At 51.1% G+C, this 18,810-nt stretch overlaps 1 protein-coding gene across 1 annotated transcript; it reads right to left on the bottom strand.

Annotated features, from left to right (window-relative positions):
- Positions 1 to 812: 812 nt before the first annotated feature.
- UNC45B (unc-45 myosin chaperone B) lies at positions 813 to 18,593 on the bottom strand. Its single transcript, XM_054394157.1, has 19 exons — positions 18,432 to 18,593; positions 17,716 to 17,752; positions 17,228 to 17,403; positions 14,016 to 14,105; positions 13,391 to 13,558; positions 12,150 to 12,318; positions 11,717 to 11,887; positions 10,407 to 10,578; positions 9,772 to 10,072; positions 9,312 to 9,406; positions 7,005 to 7,146; positions 5,853 to 5,993; positions 4,667 to 4,794; positions 4,130 to 4,196; positions 3,313 to 3,426; positions 3,095 to 3,210; positions 2,235 to 2,352; positions 1,993 to 2,148; positions 813 to 1,093 (listed from the first exon to the last, which is right to left on the bottom strand). The coding sequence occupies exons 1-19, from the start codon at positions 18,591 to 18,593 to the stop codon at positions 827 to 829; spliced, it is 2,790 nt and encodes a 929-aa protein (XP_054250132.1). The 3' UTR covers positions 813 to 826.
- Positions 18,594 to 18,810: the final 217 nt, after the last annotated feature.

Here is an 18,810-nt window from a genome sequence, read left to right as displayed (position 1 = left end):
AAGGTTATATTCATGTCTGCATAATAAACTTCAAGGTGATGACCAGCTGCTATCTTTCCTTCTCGTTCTGCTTTTCAGCACTCCCTGTTGAGCCAAACAGTGTCCCCTGGTGTGACCGTCCCCTGTTAGTGCCACCTCTCTGGCATGGCCACTTTTCATGGGCATTGGAGCAGGGCTGGGTAGTTAGCAAGTAGGTAAAATTCAGCCTCCAGTATGATGCAAGGCTGGCAGTTCCCTTAGGGTCTCCTTTTGCTTAATAAAAGCAGGAGAGGAAGTCCAGGTGGTACAAGGCAGTCACTTTATTGTTTGTCCTGCAGCCTCACACTTTGGCACACCACTGCAGGGTGTTAGAAAGACGAGAAATGAACAAAAAAGCAACAGCTGAAGCCCAACCTATTTCCTGACTACAGAAGAGAAGGCATTTAACCCTCCCTGTCCCACCACTGCTAGGAATTCCAGAAGTGCCAGGAGCTGTGGATGGTTGCAGGGCAGATTTCAGCTCAGCTGAGTTTCCTTACAGCAGGCCCCTGCCTCATTTCCAACACACCCAACTAGTTTGCAGCTGGGCCTTGAAGCTTTCATCACTATCAGCTGAAGAGGACAAAGAAAGATTTGCACCTCCTGGGAATTACTCAGAGGGACAGCTTCCAAATTTCCCAAGCAGATGCCCCCTTTTCTTGGACCGTTTATGATCATCCAAAGTTGTCCCCAGACTATTGCCTGCCTTGACAGTTGCATCAGATTTTCCTCCTGGCTTTCACTTTTCCACACTTCTCAGTAATTTTTTTTTCCCCTCACTCAGCCTCTTTTGGATCTTTTCATTTCCTCATGCCTGAGAGAGAGGTTTGATCAGCCCATAATCCATGCACTTTGTGAGGCAATCCCGAGCTATGTTGATGATGTCCTGGTGCTTGGGGTGATCTTCTTGCTTGCCAATGTAGGTCAGGATCTCCAGGAGCTCTGACTCCACCAGCTTCTTCGCCAGCTCTTTGTCAGCACTGATTAAGTTGAAGGCAGTGACCAGTCCTCGGTGCTGCACTTTCATGTTATCATGCAAGCAGAGCCTCTGTAGGATCTCAAGCCACTGAGTGGTCTTCAAGGGAGAGAGACATCATTAGAATTATGGAATCATAGAATCATGAAGGTTGGAAAACACTTCCAAGATCATGGAGTCCACCCACGAACCCAGCACTGCCAAATTCCCACTAAACCATGTCCCTCTACACCACATCTCCATGGCTTTGAAACCCCTCCAGGGATGGGGTCTCCACCACTGCCCTGGGCAGCTTGTCCCAGGGCTTGACCACTTTCAGAGAAGAATTTTTTCTAAGTATCCAATCTAAACCTGTCCTGGTGCAACTTGAGGCCATTTGCTCTCATCCTGTCACTTTTTACCTGGGAGAAGAGACTGAATATAGCTCTGAAGATAGATGAAGATAGCCAAGAAGGCCAGCTTGGCAAGGCTGAGGGGAAGGAAGCATTATGCTGGAGTCAAAAGCTCTCATGGCACTACCACCACACCAAGGCTGCAGCATAATTTCTCTGCAAAGGATCTGATTAGAGCATTGGCACAGCTCAGATGACCAGAAGCAGACCCACTCCCCCAGTGGGTTTCCTGAGCCCCTCATTTGCCTGGATTGTTCATTCTTATTCTGCAAGGCCCATGTCCAACACCAGCATGGGTGCAACACAGCAGGGTTCATGAATTCTCCAAGATCTGTACAGACACTCAGCTGTGCAGAGTCCGAGTTCTCAGGACCTAAAGATCTGCACAGGAAATGGAGATCTCTGCCGACATGGAAAGCTCAGTAGGTTATCTACCCAGGTTTCCTCATTTCTGACTGAAAGAAAGGTTGGACTGCAGGTTGTTTATCAAAAGCTGTAAGAGCCTGCAGAGAATATTCTTCCTTTCTAACCTTGCCTGACAGCATCCTGGGCCAAGCCCCTTCCAGGATATGCCTACACTGCCAGTCATCAGACTCATGGTCTTACCACTTCAGTCATCTTAAAGCAGAGTTTCTTCTGTGCTGCTGTAAGCATGGCCAGGGCTCCAGCTGCTGCAACCTGGACCTTCTCATCATCCTCCCCACACAGTAACACCACCAACTTCAGCCGGTCGTTTCCGTCTGCCACAAACCGCTCTTGAACCTAAAGAACCCCAAAGCCATGAGTGCCTCATCAAAGGGGCTCACAAGGTGGTGCACCCAGGCAGGCTGAGATGCCCAGAGAGTTACCTCCTTGTTGACCACCAGGTTGCACATGCACTCTGTGGCTGCCTGTCGAAGTTGGTCGTGGTTCTCAAACATGTAGTTTTCGATATCTGGCAGGGCCTTCTCTTTGATGATCTTCATCCTGTATTGAAGAGTGGTCAAATAAAGCACATCATGGGACAAAAGCCATGACCAGCTCATAAAATACTCAGTGTAGGCAGAGAAGGCCTTGAAACAAATCAGTGTCCACAGCACTGCAGCTCATGCCGTGTGCTTCATTCTCTGTCTAGTGCAGATTAGGTTCCTGTCTTTCCTCTTTCCAGGCCTTTTTATTAATCCTTTAGCTCTGAGACCCTTGTAGCTCTGCCAAATCACAGAAAACATCTGGTTGGAAGAGATCTCCAAGCTCATCCAGTCCAACCTTTGACCCAACACTGAAGGGTCAACACTAAACCATGTCCCTTAAGAGCCAAGTTCACACACTGTTTGAACACCTCCAGGGATGGTGAGTCCACCACTGCCCTGGGCAGCCTGTTCCAATGTTTGGGAACCCTCTCTGTGCAGAAATATTTCCTAGCATCCAGCCTGAATCTGCCCTGGCGACGCTTGAAACCATTTCCTCTGGTCCTGTTTCTTGACACCAAGGAGAAGAGGCTGCCCCTCCTTGCTCTGACCTCCCTTGAGGGAGTTGTAGACAGCAATGAGGTCTCCCCTCAGCCTCCTCTTCTCCAGACTGAACACCCCAGCTCCCTCAGCTGCTCCTCATAGGCCAGGTGTGGGCTCGGGTTGGACTGGATGACCACTGAGGTCTCTCCCAACCAGATATATTCTGTGATTCTAGGAAGTCCCTGGGGAAGAAAGAAGGCCACATCAGGTAAACTCACCTAAGTTTATCACTTCTTCCTGAAAAGTTAGTGAGACCTAGCAGAGCCTCATAGTTCTGCAGGCCATCTCGCTCCGTGTTCAGCAGGCTGACGAGTGGCCTCACCACCTCGTACACCTAAGGACAGAGGGCATGTCACAGCTCTCAGATCTTGGCAACTTCCAGTTGCCAAATGTAATATCAAGATTCCTTTTTTTAATTGTTATTTTTGAAGCTTACCCTCTCCCCTGGGAATGCTATGTCGGGATTGGAGATAGCAGCGATTTTTGCCAGAGCATGAGAAGCTTTTATCTTGCCAACTTCTGTGCCTTCCACAGCCAGAGGAATCAGGGCCTAGGGACACAAAAGAAAACGTTCAGTGCCTCTGAGAAGATCTACAGGTTTGGGAGAAGGGCAGCCTGAGAGAAGATCTTCTCAATGCTCAGCAAGAGCTAAAGGAAATATGGGGAACAAGAGGCTGGGGTCAGACTCTTGTCAGTGGTGCCTGGGGACAGCACAAGAGGCAATGGGAACTAAGCGGAACCCAGGAGGTTCCATCTAGAGAGGAGGAGAAACTTGTTTGGTGTGAGGGTTCTGGAGGCCTGGAGCAGGCTGCCCAGAGAGGTTGTGGAGTGTCCTTGTGTGGAGAGCTTCCAACCCGCCCTGGGCAGTGTGCTCCTGGGCAAGCTGCTGTGGGTGCCCTGCTTGAGCAGGGGGTTGGACTGGATGATGTCCAGAGGTCCCTTCCAACCCCTAACATTCTATGAGTCTGCAACACACTAAGTTGAAAATACTCTGAGGATGTGTCTGTTGAAGACATGGGTCTGCACTGCAGCCCACAATGATGTCTTGCTTTTGCTCTTGAGCAGGGAGCACACCAGAGCTCATAGCTCAGCAGTTGTGTGATGAAGACTTCTTTGGAGGCTTGCAGAGATAGGACTGGAGTGTCAGTTTGGGCCAGGGGGCTACCAAGCCAGCTCATACTGTTCTGTCACCTCACTGTAGACACCCAGTAGACATTAACTACACATCAGGTTGGGCTGCAAATAGGAAATACCTTTCCACCACCTTGAGCGACAATGGTCCCACGGTCCTTGGGGTCCTCACACAAGGCAAGAAACACCCTGCAGAAGTAGAGCATCACTTATTGAAACAGCCACATGAGAAGGCTGAATAACCAGCAGCCCTCATAGAAGGGGGCTACAGATGTGCACCTCTGCCAGATCCACCAGGAAAATTGCAGAGCTTTAACCCCGTGCTCATGGCACTCTGGGATGAAGCAACAAATGGCACAGCAAGATCATCCCAGGACTGTAAGATGCAATCCATTCCAGCCAAACCAGTACAGAGGACTAAGAATTCAAACTGGATCCCAGCAAGGCAGCCCTGTAGCCAGCTTCAAGGTCAGCACATGGGTTTTTATGACATTGCTCAAGAAAATCTTTGGGTTTAAACCTTTTCTGCAGCTCCCTTTCATCCCTCCCCCACAGGCAGAACGCACCACCCCATGAAGCACAGAGCCAGCCCAGGTGGCCATCTGAGTGGCACACAGGCTGGCCAGCACTCTCAGCCCCCACGAGAGCACTGAAGGCACCTGGCAATGAGCTCCTTGCTCTGCTCTGTCAGTATGGCACTGTCTGCCTTCACCATGCAGGCCAGGGCAGAGACGACACCAGCCTTCAGCAGCCGTTTGATGCGCTTCACCACAAAATCCTTCTTGTCCTGAGGGGGGCATTGGAAAGGGATCAGCCAAGCCTGTTTTCAGATCCCACAGAGTCAATTTGGAGGCTGCCTGTGGCCAGTGGTGTTCCCCAGGGATCAGTAGTGTGTCCCATTTTGTTCAATATCTTAATCAAAGGCCTTGATGAGGGGATTGAAAGTACCCTCAGCAAGTTCCTGATAATACAAATCTGGAGGGGGTGGCTGACACCCCTCAGGCTATGCTGCCATCCAGCCAGATCTGGACAGGCTGAGAGCTGGGTGCAGGCAAACTTCATGAAGTACAATAAGGATGAGTGCAGGGTCCTGCATCTGGGGAGGAATAACAGCAGGCACCAGGACAGGTTAGGGCTGCCCTGCTAGAAAGCAGCTCCATGGAAAAAGACCTTAGAGTCCTGGACAGCAAGTTCTGCATGGGACATCAAATGTGCTCTTGTGGCCAAGAGAGCCAATGGGATCTTGGGGTACAGCAAGAAAACTGTGGGCAGCAGGGCTAGGGAAGTTCTTCTCCCCCTCTATTTAGCCCTGGTGAGACCACAGCTGCAATCCTGTGTCCAGTTTTGGGCTCCCCAGTTCAAGAGAGACAGAGACCTGCTGGAGAGAATCCAAGGGAGAGCCAGGAGGATGCTTAGGGGACTTGAGCATCTCCCTGTGAAGAGAGCCTGAGAGCCCTGGGGCTGAGAGGGGATCTGATCAATGTCTATCAATATCTGAGGGGTGGGTGTCAAGTGGAGGGGGCCAGGCTCTTTTGGGTGGTGCAGAGTAGTAAGCCAAGGTACAAGAGGCTCAAACTTGAACATAGAAGATTTCAGCTCAACATGAGGAGAAACTTGTTTACAGTGAGGGTGACAGAGCCCTGGAGCAAGCTGCCCAAGGGGGTTGTGGAGTCTCCTTCTCTGGAGACTTTCCAAACCCACCTGGATGCATTCCTGTGCAGACTACGCTGAGTGATGCTGCTCTGGCAGGGGGGTTGGGCCTGATGATCTCTGGAGGTTCCTTCCAACCTCTAATGTACTGTGATCCCAGCATCTTCTCCCACCTCTCAGTTGTAGACAGCCTACCTTTGGATGCTCCTCAGGCACATGCTGCTTGGAGAATTTTGCCAGTTGCACCAGCTCTGGGACCAGCTCCTTGGTGTCGTAGCTGTTGGTGCAGTTCACCAGCGTAGAAGCCACGGAGTACAAGATCGTCTTGTCGCTGGTCTGCACAGAAACATGGAAGCTTCTGTGAGGGTGAGGAGGATGCAGCAGGGAAACAGGGCCCTTAGGACTGCCATGGTGCTGGTTTACACTAGCTGAAGTGTTCTTAGGCTTAGCTGAAGCTTTATAGGCCAGGGCAGGGAAAAGCAAAAGGCTTTGTGTCAAACTGTTTGGTATCATCAGATGCTGTCAATGCCTTGAGGCATTTGCTGACAGTAACATAAAATCAACCTTCCTCACAGAGCAACCTTCCTCAGCTTTGGGAGAAGAGCAGCATGATAATAACTTGGGCACAGGCAAAACTCAAGTTTCAAAAATCCTGAGGGTTTTTTTTAGTCAATGACATCCTAGCTTGGATTAGAAACACTGTGGTCAGCAGGGATAGGGGATCACTGCCCTGTGCTCAGCACTGGTGAGGTCACACCTCCAGCATTGTGCTCAGTTCTGAGCCTCTCACTACAGGAAGGACATTGAGGGGCTGGAGCGTGTCCAGAGAAGGGCAATGAAGGTGGTGAAGGGCCTGGAGCACCTGGGCTATGAGGAGCAGCTGAGGGAGCTGGGGGTGTTCAGTCTGGAGAAGAGGAGGCTGAGGGGAGACCTCATTGCTCTCTACAGGTTGGAGTGAGGAGGGGGCAGCCTCTTCTCCTTGGTGTCAAGAGACAGGACCAGAGGAAATGGTTCCGAGCTGCAATAGGGAAGGTTCAGGCTGGGTATTAGGAAATATTTCTGCACTGAAAGGCTTCTCAAACATTGGAACAAGCTGCTCAGGACAGTGGTGGAGTCACCATCCCTGGGAGTGTTTATGCAGTGTGTGAACCTGGGACATGGTTTAGTTTTGACCCTTCAGTGCTGTGTCAGGGGTTGGACTGGATGAGCTTTGAGGTCTGTTCCAACCAGATGTATTCTGTGATTCTGTGAATCACAGCTCCTCCTGCCTGGAGAGAGTGGCGGGCTGGGGTGCTGGGAGAAGTTGATGCTACCAGAGGAATGAGGGAACAAGGTAGAGAGACAGACCTTGGCTAATTCAAACATAGCTTGCAGGGCTGGCCCATCTTCAACAAAGTCATCTTTTACATCTGCATCCAGGGTCAGGTAGGACATCCCTTCCACAGCCCACTTCCTGGTGCGGGCATCAATGCTGGTGTTGCACAACCATCTGAAGAGAGAAACCACATTTCTGTCTCAGGAGCCAGGACTAATTTCTCTAAACCTACCAGGACATTGCAATGCTGGGCAACCTGCTCTGGGGTTTAGCAGTAGCTTGGACTAGATGGTTTCCAGAGGTCCTTTCCAACCTCTACCGTTCTGCTATTCTGTGATTCAGTCCCTTCCTCACTTCATCTGACCTCTTTGGTTAGTCCATGTAGGAAATTCACCTTCCAAAGGCATTAGTGCATATTCTAGGTAACTCTTGAATCAGGCTGCACCATTCTGGCAAAGGAGACACCATGCCTGGTGTTTCACAGGTGAAGTGAGGGAGGGAGAAAGTTTATCTGGATATTGAAGACCATACAGTTGCTTCAGACACAGAGGAGCTCCAGGTCCCCATGCTCTGGGGGCACTGTCAACTGTCAGGCAGCAACCACAAATGAAGGCAAGGTGTGGACAAGTTCTCTTGGGAAAGGAACACATTGTGTTTTGCAAAGTACAGAGCAATAGTTGATGTGTAGAACAATTGCTTAGAACAGCTGCTGTGCTGGTTACAAGATGAGAAGCTCAACATGAGCCAGCACCGAGCACTGCCAGCCCAGAGCCAGCGTGGGCTGCCCCTCTGCTGAGACCTCACCTGCAGTGCTGGGGCAGCTCTGGAGTCCTCAGCACAGCACAGACAGGGACCTGTTGGAGCAGGGCCAGAGGAGGCCACAGCAGTGCTGGGAGAGCTGGAAGCCCTCTGCTGTTAGGCCAGGCTGAGACAGTTGGGGTTGTTCGGTGCGGAGAGGCGAAGGCTGTGGAGAGACCTTCTGGTGGCCTTTCAGTATCTAAAAAGGGCCTACAGGAAAGCTGGAGGGACTTTTTAGCAGGTTATGTGGTGATCAACAAGGGGCAGTGTCTTCAAACTGGGAGAGATTCAGATGATTGGCTGCACCCAAAGAGTGGCTGTCAATGGCTCCATGTCCCAGTGGAGGCCAGAGACAAGTGGAGTCCCTCAGGGATCAGTCCTGGGACCAGGCTTGTTCAACATCTTTGTTGGTGCCATGGACAGTGGCATTGAGTGCACCCTCAGCAAGTCTGTTGATGACACCAAGCTGTGTGGTGCAGCAGACAGGCTGGAGGGAAGGGATCCATCCAGGGGGACTTTGACAGGCTGGAGAGGTGAGGCCATGACAACCTCAGGAGGTGCAACAAGACCAAGTGCAAGGTCCTGCAGCTGGGTCAGGACAATCCCAAGCACAAATCCAGGCTGGGCAGGGACTGGATGGAGAGCAGCCCTGAGGAGAGGGACTTGGGGGTGCTGGGGGATGAGAAGCTCACCAGGAGCCAGCAGTGAGCACTTGCAGCCCAGAGAGCCAAGCAGAGCCTGGGCTGCAGCAGGAGAAGTGTGGCCAGCAGGGCCAGGGAGGTGATTCTCCCCCTCTGCTCTGCCCTGGTGAGACCCCACCTGGAGCACTGCATCCAGTTCTGGAGCCTCTGTTCCAAGAGGGATATGGACATGCTGGAAGGTGTCCAGAGAAGGGCCACCAGGATGAGCAGAGGGCTGGAGCACCTCTCCTATGAGGACAGACTGAGAGAGTTGGGGCTGTTCAGTCTGGAGAAGAGAAGGCTCCGAGGTGGCCTTCTTGTGGCCTTCCAGGATCTGAAGGGGGCCTACAAGAAAGCTGGGGAGGGACTTTTTAGGCTATCAGGTAGTGATAGGACTGGGGGGGGACGGAATAAAGCTGGAAGTGGGGAGATTCAGACTGGATGTGAGAAAGAAGTTCTTCTCCATGAGAGTGGTGAGAGCCTGGAATGGGTTGTGCAGGGAGGTGGTTGAGGCTCCATCCCTGGAGGTGTTTAAGGCCAGGCTGGATGAGGCTGTGGCCAGCCTGCTGTAGTGTGAGGTGTCCCTGCCCATGGCAGGGGGGTTGGAACTGGCTGATCCTTGTGGTCCCTTCCAACCCTGACTGATTTTATGACTCTATGAGATACAAGGAAGAAACTCTTCACTGTGAGGGTGGTGAGACACTGGCCCAGGTTGCCCAGAGAAGTTGTTAGGGCTTGTAGCAACCTGGTCTTAGTAGGAGGTTTTCCAGCCCATGACAGGAGTGTTTGAACCAGAAGATCTTCAAGATGCCTTCCAACCCAAAGCACTCTCTGAATCTAAGGAAAAAGGAAACCACTCACTTCCGGCACTGCTTGGCCAACTTCTCAGTGGAGCCCTCAGCAAACTGCCGCAGTCCATAATCTGTGCCTCCTGCTGAGCCCAGCTTGCAGAGACCCTGAGGAGGATGAAGAGGATACACCAGTGAGAAAAGTTCATTAATCTTTTCATCTTGCTGCCCCAAAACAGACTCCAGCCCATACCTAAATTTGAAGTCATTCTAACACCCATGGTTCACAGCAAAGTGAGTCTTGTGCTCTTCCTGGATGCCTTTGATGGAAGATTAACCAATTCTGCCTTCAAAGTTACCAACAAACCATGTGGCCTCCTGGCTTGCCACCTCTCCTCCTTCCCTCTAGGGACAAGCCCCATAAACCATCCCAGTAGGTGAACTCAGCATGTTGCCAGGACCTCCCCCCTCTCAGGTCTGGGGTTAGGCTGCTGAGTGTGGCAGGTGATAGAAGCAGAGGCTGCCACCCTTACCACCAGCGCTCGGATTTTGATCTTCTCATTCTTGGTCTTCTTGTAGATCTCCTTCAGGAGATTCACCCCATTGGAAATGATGAAGGTGGCTCGGCTCAGCTTGGTGGAAGCATGGATGAGGGCTTCCACAGCTACCAGCTGGTCAACCTCCCTCTCAGACCCACACAGGGAAACCATCATCTCCATGATTCCCTTCATGCCAAGCAGCTTGTTGCCCAAATCAAAGGGCCCTTGCAGAACTCCAGATACCATCTGGATGGCGTGAAGTGTCTTATCCATGTCCTGGGGGTCAATTTTGCTCCTGCATGGGAGAGAGTGAATAGTATGTGGAACAGCAGTTGGGATACAGATGAGCTCAAACTCCTGCAAAGGCTATGATCCAGCAGGTGGGAGTAGAAACTCTCTGGAGAGACTCCAAACCCACCTGGCTGTGTTCCTGTGTGACCTGCCCTGGGTGATGCTGCTCTGGCAGTGGGGTTGGACTCGATCTTTCAAGATCCCTTCCAACCCCTACGGTTCTGTGATTATTTTCCAGGGATTCAATCAGGCATCTAAGTGGACTGGGAGTGCCTGATCTCATCTTAAAGACCTCCTGCTCCTGTGGCTCTGGGCCCCAGGCAGCCAGCTCCACTCACTTGATGTACTCCTCGCAGGTCACTCGGTAGTTGTCACGCTCCGGGTCGCAGCGCAGGTCGTCATAGAGTTTGTTTAGCAGGACAGAGGCAGTCAGCTGAGTGTTCTCAGTCAGTGGCAGGCAGCCAGGCAGCTCAGGAATCTGACCTACCACTTCCAGTATCTTTTTTAACCCTGGAAACAATGAAGGGACAGGGCCATTAGAGGGGAGAGGTCTGTACAAAGTCCAGGAGGCTGGTTGTTGCTTTCTCGTAGTGAAATAGCCACCTTGGACCCTCCTCAGTTCCATTGCAGCCTGATTACTTAAGCCTTAAACAAAGAAGGACTTGGTTATCTACTGTGGAGGAGCTTCTGCTGGAGAGATTACAGGTTGACAGCACCAGGCTGTCACCCAGCCCCCAGTTATCAGGAGCAGATAAGCAAAACTGCATTTGGTCCCTGACTGGATCAGTTATTTTTGTCAGGAGGCATCACACCCACTGACCTCCAAGGCTGGAAGCTCTCCCTGAGGAAAAGTCAGTGACTTACAAGTGATTCTGGATGTCTTAATCCTCCTTTTGCTCAAGTGTCATTAAACAACCTCCACCAAAATTTCAGCAGACATCCATTGGAATTAGGATACAAACACCTCCGTTACAAATTCTTCACACCTTCCAGTTTTAGAAATGGCCAGTTCAGGAATCCAGCAAGCCCATCAGGTGCTCCTCTTGCCTGAGCTAGACAACCTGTCTAAGCCAAATCCTCCTAGCAGTAACAAATCCATTGGAATAAACTAACCAGAGAGGTTAACTCAGTCCTAGAGAACCCAAAAAGTTCTTCCTCTCATATATTTTTTGCCTCCTTCCTGCTAATAAGTCTAACTTTGCTCCAGGATTGCGTGCAACAAAAAACACCCAGAGAGGATTCATTGGATAGAGAGGATCTGTTGGAGAGAGACTGTTTGCAAAGGCCTGCAGTGACAGGGTGAGGGGCAATGGCTTCAAACTAGAGAAGAGCAGATTTAGATTGGCTGTTAGGAACAAGTGCTACACCATGAGGATGGTGGAACACCGCAACAGGTTGCTCAGGGAGGTGGTTGAGGCCCCATGCCTGGAGCCCAAGGTGAGGCTCAACAGGGCTCTGGGCAACCTGATCTAGTTGAGGATGCCCCTGCTGAGTGCAGAGAGGGTTGGACTGGATGAGCTTTGGAGGTCCCTTCCAACCCAAACCATTCTGTGATGATTCTCTGATTCTGTGCTCTGCAGGCATTTGGGCAGAAGTGCACAGCTCCACATCTCCCCAGCCAGAGCAGAGATGGAGGGGAAGGACTCACCATTGTCAATGACAAAGATGGTCCTGCTGTTGTCAAGGTCTTTCAGGTCCTTCCTTGGTATGTTCTTGTTGAGGAGGTTGAGAGCTCGGTCTCGGCCCTGCCCAGACACATTCTTGCTGACCAGCATGTCCAGCAGGCGCAGTGTGATCAGCCTCAGGTCCTTCTTGGTATCTATGCAGAAACCAGACCATAAGAGCCACTTACCAGAAATTATCTTCAAAAGCAGCTGAGCCATTCAAAACTGTTGTGTGGCTGGAATACAGGTATGTAAGCTACCACCATGAGGATGAGAGCTGTGTGCAGGTTGTCATCCTGAACAGCTGAAGGGCAAAATTCCCACTCCACCAAAGAGCAAGGAGGACATCCCAGGAGCAGAGCCCTCCCTGCTCACCCTGCTCTTTCTCCAGCAAGACTGAAGTTCATGCACCATTACCTAGCACTACAGCCTCCTCCTTGCCATGATGCTCCTCCTTCCCCTGGCCCAGCAAGCAGTCTGTGATGGTCTGGAGGAGGTTGCAGACAGCCAGGGAGATTTCTTCATTGTCTACAGACATCCACATACAAATGTTGTCGATGCCCAGGTAATGGAGAATGGCAGCGGCCTGGCCCCAGAAAGGAGAGAGCAGGGCAGCTGTTAGAGAAGGGTTGAGCTTTTCCTTCCTGCACGCTTCAGAGAGGTCAACCTCTCTACACAGAGTCGTCCTGGGTCACTATGAGGCAGTGCAAGGCAGAGCTTTGCCTTCCATTCTTATTTTCTTTAATAACAAGACAACTCCTAACCCCCAGGTTTGCCAGTAATGCCCTGGACTGTTTCTGTGTTGAGAGGAGCATGACTGGGTTTGGCAGAGGTCCTCATGCAAGGCTCTGGTGCACAAACCCCACCCTGGCTGTGAGCAAAGCCATGTAGCCTGTCCCCATGCAGGGGGCACAGCAGGAACTCGGGGGAGCCACATTCAGAAGCACACTGACCTCGTGGGCTTTGCACAACAGCCACTAAAGAAGAACAGAAGAGGTCTTCACCACCCTGGGCTTCTATCCAGGACATTTTATTTCTGTTGTGTCATCATCCCCCCAGCTCCTTTGCCCTGTCACACTGACACTCACATTCACCTCCTGCTTCCAACCATCTATCAGACAGGGCTTCTCACAAGCTGTTTTACACTGTAATGACCATCTTGGTGCAGAGTGAGGTATTAGGTGGCTCAGAAACCCTGGCATTTGCCTTGGGACCCTCCCCAGGAACCTTCACTTTCTTGCAGCTCCTCTGTTCATCTAAGCCTTGGACAAAACTCTCCCAGTGTTGTTACCTGCTGCTCTTCTGAGACCTGTGATGAAGAACATGGGTTTGACCCAGCCATGCTCACCACCACTTATGTGGTAACAACTCAGTGTAAGTTTTACACCAGCTCACATGAAGACACTGTAGGGAACATGCACATGTACAACTTTGACCCCAGAGACCAGAAGCACAGCCACAAGGACAGTTTCAACACTCTCTGCTAACCCCATTCACCACTATTTGTATTTCCTCCCCCAGAGAATCTCAAATTTCCTTAGCAGGACCTCATTATTTCCTGTGTGGACTAGAAAGAAGAGAAATGCCCTCTGCTCACAAGCATTTTTTCACTCCCCCAGGTGCAAGGCAGTGAAAACCTGGAGCACCTCATGACTTACTCGAGCCTTGTGTCCTGTGCACATGCCTGAGAGCGTCCTCACAGCTGCCAGGATCAGCTCAGGATTTTTGGTTTCTATCAGCTGCAGCAGGAGGCTGACTCCATTGTTCTGGAAAATCCTCTCAGCACCTGCTTCCTCCCGCCCCAGGACTATGAGGTTGTTTGCAGCCTGGGCGGGAGAAGAAGAACCAGAGGTCAGCTACACAGCCCTGCCATCAGCTTCCAAAACACCTGCATGCAGCTCAGGGATGTGTGGTGGGAGCTGTGGGGTGGTAATCTCCTGATGGATTCAGGAGACCAGCTCAGACCACACCAGGTGGTTTCTCCAAGCTGCAGCTGGGGATTGGCTTTGCTCTGTCCAAGAAAAGTAAGTCACTGCTTGGAGGGAAAGGTGGGGAAGGTGCCTGAGCTGAAGTCCAGTCTGATGCTGTATTTTGGAAGGCTGGTCCATCTTCCATGGCCTGGGACATTTCCTCTCCCAGCTGTGTGTCTGAGTGCAGTTCATCCCCTAGCTCCTCAACTTGTCCTGCATGGCGGGGCCATGGGGAAGAGCACGCAGCCATCTGCTCCCCAGTGCAGCCCCTGACACCCAGCAGCAATTTTGTCAAGGCCAGGCCAGTTCTCACCTTTTCACGCTTTTCCTTCTCACTGTTCTCATCCAGCAGGATCTCAAACATCTTCTGCACCCTCATGTCCGTGGAGAACTGAATGCGCAGCTGTGCCAACAGAGCGCAAGGGGCATCAGAGGGGGAAGATCAAGGAGCAGTTCTCCTTTATTGCTTGGAGGACACTACAGACCCTCAAAGCACAGACAACTGAAGCTGATTAACACAGCAGACATCACTTCTCAGCAATCAACATCCATTACCCATCTCAGAACCAGCCTTAAGCCAGCCCTGCTGGGACCTGGTGGTACCCAGTGACGCAAGGACTTCTTCGTAACACCCATGGAAGGTAACTAAGTCAAAGTGGCAACTGCCAGACCCAGTCTGAAGCTGGTTTAGCTCCTTGCCAGGACCTTACCAAGCCATTCAGGACCAGGCCAGCCTCAGGAGAGAGCTGTCACACTTTTTTAGTTGAACCGTTTGATCTGAGCCTCAGATTTCCACACCTCAGGTATGAACTCCCAGTTAACAGAGCCTATTTATCCCCTGTGGCAGTTTTAGGCTGTAGCTAGGAAAACTTTGCACAGATTGAGCAGGAAAGTGATAGAATGTAAATAAATTACCACTGGATGTAAAAGGGAAAATAATGATAAGGTCTAAATAATGTAATAGGTCTGATTACTAACATAAAGTGAGTTGTATGAATTAACTCTCTCTCTTTTCAGTGTCTTTGCTCTAGCTGATACCAGCTGGATGCTATTGCTTGGCTGTTGCTGACCTTGGCTGCATTCTTTGTTGTGGCTAATTACTAACAACCTACTCTCTGCTTTTCTCCTTTTTTCTCTGGTCCCATGTACAGGGGAAAAGGGGAGGAAGAGGAGGAAGCTGTTGCTAACCCCCTGGTTTTGTCCAGGGCAGGTTCTTGTGTTGTTTAAAAATTGTAAATATATGTAAATATTGTATATTTTGTACATATTAATTGCATTCCATATTCTAGATTGTAGTTTTGCTTGTACATAGAGCTTCATTTGCTTCCATTGCTGGTCTGCCAATTTTATTTTGGGGGTAATTTCAAGCCACCACATCCCCCTAACATTGTTCTGAGTTTCCAGGATGACTGACAACCCATCAGTGGGTGGACTTCCCACACCTGGCCTATGGACCCTGTTACACTGTGAGAGCTGAAATCCCCCTCCCACACCAACAATAAGCAGGCTAGCTCAGTCTGGAAGCAAATGAAGCTGTATTTACAGGCAAAACCACAATCTAGGATGAAATGCAATGAATATTTACAAATAGATACTATTCACAACATTTGAGGCTGAGAGGTCTTGAGCCCAAGCCCTATGAGGAGAGGCTGAGTTTAGCCTGGAGGAGGCTCAGGGCAGACCTCATTGCTGTCTACAACTACCTGAAGGGAGGTTGTAGCCAGGTGGGAGTTGGTCTCTTCTCCCAGGCAGCCAGCACCAGAACAAGAGGACACAGTCTCAAGCTGCCCCAGGGGAAGTTTAGGCTTGAGGGGAGGAGAAAGTTCTTCACAGAAAGAGTAATTGGCCATGGAATGTGCTGCCCAGGGAGGTGGTGGAGTCACCATCCCTAGAGGTGTTCAAAAAAGGATTGGATGTGGCACTTGGAGCCAGGGTTTAGTTACTCATGAGGTGCTAGGTGATAGGTTGGACTTGATGAGCTCTGAGGTCTTTTCCAACCTGTTTGATTCTGTGATTTACAAATATGTACAATCTAGAGAAAAACACAACCGAGCCCCCTGGCCCCCTCGAGGGGCTGTGCTTCTTTCCCAAGGGGCCTTCCCCAGGGGGCCTCCACGAAGAAAGCAAAGAGGGAAGAAAGCCAAGAAGCCTGTTAGGCTTAGCTTGTCAAGGTCAGCATGCAGGTGTCTGTTATCTTCAGCCAGGAGAGAGAAGCAGCAGGCAGACAGACTGAGAGAAAACAGACTGTGAGACTGCCTGACTGCCCGACCTTGTTGTCAGTACTGATTCTTAAACATAGAATCATAGAATCAACCAGGTTGGAAGAGACCTCCAAGATCCTCCAGTCCAACCTATCCCCCAGCCCTATCCAATCAACCAGACCATGCCACTAAGTGCCTCATCCAGGCTTCTCCTGAACATCTCCAGGGATGGTGACTTCACCACCTCCCTGGGCAGCACATCCCAAGGGCAAATCTCTCTCTGTGAAGAACTTCCTCCTAACATCCAGCCTAGACCTCCCCTGGCACAGCTTGAGACTGTGTCCCCTCCTTCTGCTGCTGGGTGCCTGGGAGAAGAGCCCAACCCCCACCTGGCTACAACCTCCCTTCAGGTAGTTGTAGACAGCAATGAGGTCTGCCCTGAGCCTCCTCTTCTCCAGGCTAAACACCCCCAGCTCCCTCAGCCTCTCCTCACAGGGCTGTGCTCCAGACCCCTCCCCAGCTTTGTTGCCCTTCTCTGGACACCTTCCAGCACCTCAACATCTCTCTTGAATTGAGGAGCCCAGAACTGGACACAGGACTCAAGGTGTGGCCTGAGCAGTGCTGAGCACAGGGCAGAATAACCTCCCTTGTCCTGCTGGCCACACTGTTCCTGATCCAGGCCAGGATGCCATTGGCTCTCCTGGGCACCTGGGCACACTGCTGGCTCATGTTCAGCCTCCTATCACCCAGCACCCCCAGGTCCCTCTCTGCCTGGCTGCTCTCAGCCACTCTGTCCCCAGCCTGTAGCACTGCTTGGGGTTGTTGTGGCCAAAGTGTAGAACCCTGCCCTTAGCCTTGTTCAATCTCATCCCATTGGCTTCTGCCCACCCAGCCAGCCTGGCAAGGTCCCTCTGCAGGGCCCTCCTACCCTCCAACAGATCAACTCCTGCTCCTCACTTGTCATTTGCAAACTTACTGATGATGGACTCAATTCCCTCATCCAGATCATCAATAAAGATATTGAACAGGATGGGGCCCAGCACTGATCCCTGGGGGATACCACCAGTGCCTGGCCACCAACTGGATGTGGCACCATGCACCACCACTCTCTGTGCCTGGCCCCCCAGCCAGTTCTTGACTCATTTCAGAGTCCACATTTCTCTCTCTCCAATGGAAGTGTTTAGCATAGTCATTATTTTGCTTTCTTATACCCACTAGTGATTTATTTACATCCTTTCACTTTCTCTGCTCGAAGGTTGTGAGAAGAGAAATCAAAGACAGTCTTAAAACCCTCACGACCTGGGACTGCTTCTCCAGCATTTACCTTCTCCTGGATGTTGGCCCCCAGTCTCCTCAGGGTCTCCTGGAAGTTTCTGTTGCGGGGTTCGAGGGTGGCACATTTCTGAGCATCTTTGAAGGCTTGGTCCAATTTCCCCAGCTTTTCCAGAGCCTGGCTGCGCCGGTACAAGGCTTTGATATCCGAAGAGTTGATGTCAATAGCTGGGAAAGTGACCCAAAAGCCCAAGTGTGAGACTTTGTTCTTGGACATCTCTGTAAATGTGATTTGCTTGACAGTGCCTACAGCTCCTTGGGCTGCAGCTGTGAGCACCGAGTCAGTCGGTACCTGGTGAGCACCAACACACCCAACTGGGGCAGCTTTTGAACCTCCTCCATTAGTGCCCTTGTGGTCTCAGCACTTGGGTGTTAGTGGCCATCAAGGATTAAGACCACAGTGCCCTAAAGCAGATGGGAGAGCAGGCTGGAGCATGCCAGCAAAGCAGCTCTGCTTTCCTTGAAGAGACCTCTCCTTACCTCGAGATGCATCCGAAGCTGCCTTGGCATATTCCTCCTGGTAAACCAGAAAGGAGAGATGTTAGCAGTGGAACAGCAGGGCATGTCCCCATGGCTGATGTGACCCTTCTGCTCCCACTTACTAACAGGACACCCTACTGAAGCCAGCAGCAACCTGCAGAAGGAAAGATGGGGGCTAAGGTAGCTTTTCATCACTGATGGAAGCTGATGCAGGTCAGACAACCTGCTGATGGAAGAGGAAAAGGTGATGCAGGTGGGACAACACTGCTGCTGGTAATGGAAGGGCAGATTGTGGGCAGGGAAGTAGGAGGGGATACCCACAACAGCCTGTCTGCAGCTGGTTCTGGGTTGGGGCTCGCTTCTGGACTAGTGAAAATTCAGGACTGTGCAAACAAACTGCTCACAACCCCCAGCAGGTTGCTACCCTGACTGCAGGGAGCTGAGGCACTTTTGGTGCAGACACCAAAAACTTTTTGTTTTGCTAAATATCTGCACCTGCTTCTCTTGTGCTGGGACAGGCAGCAAGAACAACGCTCTGCACCCCAGCCCGTGGCTTACAGAGCTCTAAGAGCAGCGTGCTCAGTCCCAGCAGGACTGAAGCAGGGAGGCAGCTTTGCAGCTCCAGGACAAACCCAGAAGAAATAATTTCAGACCACTTTGCAAACAGCCTGTTTGATAAAAGGATAAACCACAGGCCCCCCAGGAGCTTTTCTCACCTTTTTGAGGAAACATGCTGCCCTGTTCCTGTAGAGCACTGCCTGCAGTGCCTTGTCCTTGTTGAGCTTTATGGCTTGAGTGTAGCTTTGAAGGGCTTTGTCGTAGTCATTGGCCTGAAAATATTTATTGCCCTCCTCTTTCAGCTGGATGGGATCCTCCATCTGGAGAGCTCTAAGGGAAAACATCAGTTTATGTCCCATTTTCAACTGCCTGTGTCACCAGGGTTGCCTGCCTACTCCAGCAAGCTGAGTTTCACCATGAGACCAACATATAACTAACACACAAGGACAAGATGAAATGGCCTCAAGGTTGCATCAGGGGAGCTTTAGGTTGGACACGAGGAACTATTTCTCCCCCAAAAAGGGCTGTCAAGGCCTG

The sequence above is a fragment of the Indicator indicator genome, chromosome 30 (genome assembly GCF_027791375.1).
Source record: "Indicator indicator isolate 239-I01 chromosome 30, UM_Iind_1.1, whole genome shotgun sequence".
Lineage (NCBI taxonomy): Eukaryota > Metazoa > Chordata > Aves > Piciformes > Indicatoridae > Indicator > Indicator indicator.
Note: the sequence above shows the minus strand (reverse complement) of the source record. Positions and strands in the feature narration are given on the sequence as shown.

What these genes read in the sequence shown, in the direction of transcription:
- UNC45B (XM_054394157.1), bottom strand. Translation starts at nt 18,593, where the DNA reads ATGGAGGATCCCATCCAGCTGAAAGAGGAGGGCAATAAATATTTTCAG. An exon ending in GGAGGAGGCTGTAGTGCTAG is followed by an intron (nt 11,888 to 12,149) that starts GTAATGGTGCAT and finishes GTTTCTGCATAG; the next exon opens with ATACCAAGAAGGACCTGAGG. An exon ending in TCGCTCAAGGTGGTGGAAAG is followed by an intron (nt 3,427 to 4,129) that starts GTATTTCCTATT and finishes TTGTGTCCCTAG; the next exon opens with GCCCTGATTCCTCTGGCTGT.